General features: G+C 39.9%; 1 protein-coding gene across 1 annotated transcript; it reads right to left on the reverse strand.

Annotated features, from left to right (window-relative positions):
* Nucleotides 1–1,978: 1,978 nt before the first annotated feature.
* On the reverse strand, nucleotides 1,979–4,177 carry LOC112178213 (putative disease resistance protein RGA3). Its single transcript, XM_024316397.1, has one exon. It carries the CDS (start codon nucleotides 4,175–4,177, stop codon nucleotides 1,979–1,981), a length of 2,199 nt encoding a protein of 732 aa, XP_024172165.1.
* Nucleotides 4,178–6,000: the final 1,823 nt, after the last annotated feature.

The following is a 6,000-nucleotide window of genomic DNA, read 5'->3' on the forward strand; positions in this document are numbered from 1 at the left end:
ATATATATATATATCTCTATACACACACACACACACACACACATATATATATATATATATATATCTATATATATATATAAACACACACACACACACACACATATATATATATATATATATATATATCTATATATATATATATATATATAAACACACACACACATATATGATATATTGATATATATGTATATACATATCTATATATATATATATATATCTATATCTCTCTCTCTCTCTCTCTATATATATATATATATATAAACACACACACACACAGAGATATATATATATATATATCTCTATATATATATATATATATAAACACACACACACACATGATATCTTGATATATATATATATATATATATATCTATATATATATATATATCTATATGACTATATATATATATATATCTATATAAACACACACACAAATATATATCTATATGTGTCTATATATATATATATTTATAAACACACACACACACACATATAGATATATCTATATATATAACACACACACACACACACACACACATATATATATATATAAAATATTTTGCGGGCTTTTACGGGTCGGGCCTAACGGACTTTTACGGGCCGGGCCTAGCGGGCTTTTAGCGGGCCGGGCCGGGTTTTTGCGGGCCTCCATCGGCCCACCAAGGCGGGCTTTTGCGGGTTTTTTGACGGGCCGGGCCGGGCCAAAAGCCCTGCGGACCGGCGGGCCTCCATCGGCCCACTTGATCCGCGGGCTTTTTGATGAGGCCTAGTTTTGCGGACGCTCTTAGTCCGAATATTATGAACACTCTTAGTTCATGATTACAAACGCTCTTAGTTCGTTTAGCGTGAATTACGGTAATTCCGCTTTTAATTGTAAGTTCCCGAGAAAAAGAAAGAGAGGAAAAAAAGTAAAAACTCAAAAACGGGAACTTTTAGTAAATAATACCTTGGAATAATTGCCGGAAAAAGTTGTCGAAAAGTGTCCGGAAAATCGCAGGAAAAGTGTACGAAAAGTCGCCGGAAAGTTGCCGGAAAGTCGCCGGAAAGTTGCCGGAAAAGTCGCTCGACAGATGTGTCGACAGATGTGTCGACAGCTGCTCGGCAGCAGCTCGGCAGCTGCCGCGCAGCTGCTAGGCAGGATGCTCGGCAGATGGCTCGGCAGCTGCTGCGCAGGTCCTCGGCAGGTGCTGCGCAGGTCCTCGGCAGGTGCTGCGCAGGTCCTCGGCAGATGCTTCGGCAGGTCTCGGCAGGGGCTCTCGGCAGGTCTCGGCAGGACACGGCAGGAGGTCTCGGCAGGTCTCGGCAGATGCTTCGGCAGGACTCGGCAGGAGCTCTCGGCAGGTCTCGGCAGGAGGCTCGGCAGGACTCGGCAGGGGCTCGGCAGGACTCGGCAGGACTTCGGCAGCGGTTTGATTTTTCCGGTGGCCGGTTCAGGCTGTTTCCGGCCGGTTCTGGCGGTTCTGAAACCGGTTCTGGGCTTCTTGAATCAAGGGCTTTGATATGAGCTAGGGTTTGGGGGTTTTTTGTAAGTTTGAAAAATGACCTCGATTGGATTATGAACTACCTCTTCTCTTTTCAATTTCGATCCTAATTCTAGAGCAATTTCGTGCTGATAACGTGTTTAAGGACAAGTATAAAATGAAACACAGAGAGAGAGAGTAATCCTAAGAGAGAATGGAGTTTTCAAGTGTGTTTATTCATCTCATTCAAGGAGGTATTTATAGGAATACAATTGAGATGTGAGATGCTTAAAGAATGATACAACTTGGATGACAGCTCCATTTCTAGCTTTTCTCATGTGGCATTGTGGCTGTGATGATAGAGATAACCATGCTTGTTCCCCTTTGGCATAAAGCTCATCATACAAGTCACTATACCTATCTTTACACTTAAGCATCCCTCTTTATTCTCAAGTACCTATTCTATACATGAGATAGACATTATCATATATACTACAACAAATTCTGCTTTCTCGGCCTCACTTGCAGCATTTTTCTCCAACCCTTGAGATACGGATGTCAAGACGGCGAAGCTGATTCATCATTCTCAGATCTCCAAATTTGAATGCTTCGGCATCTTCACTACAATAAACAGATGGCCTCCCGTCTACTGTTCGCAAATTCCTTATACTTCCAATCCCTTTTGGTAAGCACTGAAGCCGACCACAAGCCTGAACATGAAGGTGCTTCAAGTTAATCAACTTCCCCATGTTGTCGGGTAACTTTTCAAGGCTAAAGCAGTAAGCAAGCCTCAAGGTTTGCAGATTGTACAAGTTACAAACGTTGTCCGGTAATCTCCTCAAATTACCATTCCTAGACAAATCAAGATATCTCAAATAGATCAAATCTCCAATCTCCTCTGGCAAATGATGAATGTTGTTGCGACTCAAATTCAAAGTCCTCAAACGTTTCAACTGTGAAATCAAATCCGAGTCAATGGCAGTAATTCTTGAATCAAAAGTTGCTAGGGTACGCAAAATTTTGCTATTCGCTAATTTTGATATCATAGATGGAATTGGACCCTCGGGTGCTGACATTAAGGTCAAATGGCAAACCCTATGATTTGCACTCGATGTCTCTATTCCATGGGTACCCGTAGCCTCCACAGTATGACACTCATTTTGGTTAAGATATTGTACAACATCATGCACAGTATCATGCAATTTGCAGCCTATGATTTCCTTGGTAAGTGCATCTTGCCTGAAATCTTGAAAGAAACATCGCATTGCTAACTTAGTAAAAACTTCTCTACCTTTTGTTGCCTCTTCTTCGTTTTCTCCAACATTCAGATAACCTTGTGACATCCACTGCTCGATAAGAATTTCTTTGCCGAACTCAAAATCTTTGGGATAAGTAGCACAATACAGAAGGCAACTCTTAACCTCCATAGCCAAATCATAATAACTGAGTAACAATGGTCGAAAAACTTCTTCTTGAACCACTTTTACGTTCCATATCTCACTATTGAGAACTTCTTCCCATTCTCTAATTGTCAGCTTATGCAATAGGAGACTACCTAAAGTCTTCAGAACAAGAGGCAAACCATCACCTTTTCTAACAATTTTCTCAGCAATATCTCCAAACCCCTTGTTGGACTTATCTTGTTCCCTATCCAGAAATGCAATACTACTGAATAGTTTCAAAGAATCTAAATGACTCAACTTCCCCAAAGTGATCATGTCACTGGTTGCTCTCATCATTTGAGCAACCTCCTGTTTTCGAGTGGTCACCAGAATTCTACTGCCTTTAGAACCAGTTTCCATGAGTACTGGTAACCTTAAACTCTCCCACTTTGTTTGGTCTTCCGTCCACACATCATCTAGGACAAGAAGAATCTTCTTGTCCTTGATATGTTCCTGAATGTCTTCTAATAGCTTTTGCAAGACATTAGAATTATTTTGAGATTTTCTACTGACAAGTTCAAGGATTTCTTTTGCAATCTTGATGACATCAAAAGGGTCTGAGACACAAATCCATGCTCTGATATCAAAATGGGCTTGAACTCGTGCATCGTTAAAGACAAATTGGGCCACAGTTGTTTTCCCCAATCCTCCCATCCCTACGATGGGGATGACAAGGCCGGGCCTCCCTTCCCTTAACAACTCACTCACCAGCCTCTCTTTTTCATCTTGTCGCCCAAATATGGTCGATATATCAACAAAAGATGAAGTTAAAGATTGTGGATTAGGTTGTTCAACATTAACTGCAGCAGCATGCATGGTGGGTTGAAAGCTATACTTGTTTTTGTCAATGTAAATCTGAGTTAACTCTTCATTCAGATCTTTTATTGCACTACCAATCTTATAACGACGAGTTACCTCATTCAATCGGGCAACACAAAAGCAATTGGAACGAAATGAGAAACGTACCTCCACATCAGAACCTTGTGTTTCTTGTTTCTCAGCTTCTCGTTTCCCAATTTCAGTGTTCCAAGCGTCGAGTACGTCATCCATCTTGTACGACAAGTCTTTGAGCTGATCCAACCAGTCTCTCACAGCTGGATCCTCCACTTGCTTCTTCTCGGCATCGTGAAGCACATTCTGGATAAGTTTGAGGGTGCTTCTGAACTTGTCAACGTCCTTCTTAGCCTTCAAAACCAGTTTCACCCCTTCACTTGTATGGTGGTAAACAACTGAACCCAATTGTTCAACAAGGAGGTTGATGAGTGCCTCGGCCATTTCTTGATCTATTTGGAGATTGGTTCACGATCGGTGGAAAAAGCGAAAGCAAGCTAGAGGAGTATCAACGGCGGCTAGCTATATATCTCTTCCCTTTCTTCTACCAACGGAAACAAAGAAGAGTTCGTTTCTTTCAGGGAGGGACACCATCACTTTGGCATCTTTATGGCTCCACATGCAGCTACTTTTTGATCGAATTACCCCATTCATGATAGTCGTAAATCACACAAAAGAATCTATTCGACCCTTTCGCTTTTACTTTTTGTATTTTATGCTTCTTTATATCACATTTCTGGAGTTGGGAATTAATTGGTTCACAATTAAGTAATCAGAGAAATATCAAGTAAGAATTGAATGAATTGCAAAGATCAAGAGATACTGATCTATGGTGCTGCTGCTACAACAAGGACAAGAAAAAAAAAAAAGAAGACTTTCTTGTAAAGAAAGTAATGGATAGAACTTTGAGTATGAGAGGGAGAATAACGAGGTTACCCACTACGAAGGCAAGTAATCACGCACCAGCATAACCCTTCAACCCCATCATTGTTTTTTGTTTTTTTCTTTTTCTAAACAGCCCTCTGTGAATTCTCAAATTCTAGGCCTATTACATGAAGACACCCCCTCTTGTTTGAAGCTCCAGCTATTTTGAATTAGACAAACAAACAAAGAGTTTGCAGTTAAGCCAACATTGTTTACCAATGGTTATTACTTTAAAGTTTCAAGACGACTTTGTGAAGCCATTACAACTTACAAGTAGATAATTAGAAAAGATCGATAATCCGAAGTACCATGGTAGTGCTGTCACAATTGGAAAATATAATTAAGAAATGCATGACAAGAAACAATTAACAAAGACTTAGAACAGAACACATAAATTATCATTCAACCTACACAAGACCATAACGCATACTAAATAATCACAACAAACACTATTTCCCATCCTTAAATACTTCAACAATTCCTGATCATGCTGCAAGTATGGTACTGGGGGAGGGTTATGGCAATGCCATGGACAGAAACCAGACTTTAGGTACGTAGCTGGGTTCAACTAGAAGGGATCTATTGCTTTCTCAGAACCATTAGACACTAATAAAGTGGGAAAAGCCAGGACTATTGTTTAGTAGCCAGACTTCACGACCTTAACCAGTGCGGTAGCAGTGGTCATTTTTCAACTCGGTGGTCTAAAAGTGGTCATTTATCAATTTTGTTTTTCTCTGACAAGAACTGCTCTTTATTCATCAAGAAATTAGATTAGCTTAAGAGAGAGGGAAATAAATAAATAAATAAATAAATAAAGTTTCTGTTGAAGGAAAATCAAGTCTTGTGTGCCTAATCAAACTAGGAGTAGTAATAGGAGAGAATGTTCTAGAATTCCTAATCCTACTCGGATTAGTATTCCTTGTAACATTAGAACATGTACTTTGTAATCCCTATATATAGGGCTCCTATTCTCAATAATATGATTACAATTCTCTCATCAATCTCTCTTGAATTCTTTCTTCCTTAAACACGTTATCAGCACGTTAATAAAGTATCGATTTATTTTATCTCATGTCGTAGACATATTTTTCGAACTTTATTCATTCAAGTATGTTTCCCGGAGAGCTAGAATGCCTCGTGGATAGTGCTACTACGCACACCATACTTCGAAATAGGCAGTAATTTCTTGAGATGACGCCTACTCGATCTTCAGTGACTACGATGGCAGGGTCATCTAAATTGATTCATGGTCGAGGACCAGCTCAATTGTTGTTGCCACATGGCACAATCATTAATGTCACTGAAGCTCTCTACACTCCTAGGGCTGAAAGAACCCTTTTGAG

The sequence above is a fragment of the Rosa chinensis genome, chromosome 7, assembly GCF_002994745.2.
Source record: "Rosa chinensis cultivar Old Blush chromosome 7, RchiOBHm-V2, whole genome shotgun sequence".
Classification (NCBI taxonomy): domain Eukaryota; kingdom Viridiplantae; phylum Streptophyta; class Magnoliopsida; order Rosales; family Rosaceae; genus Rosa; species Rosa chinensis.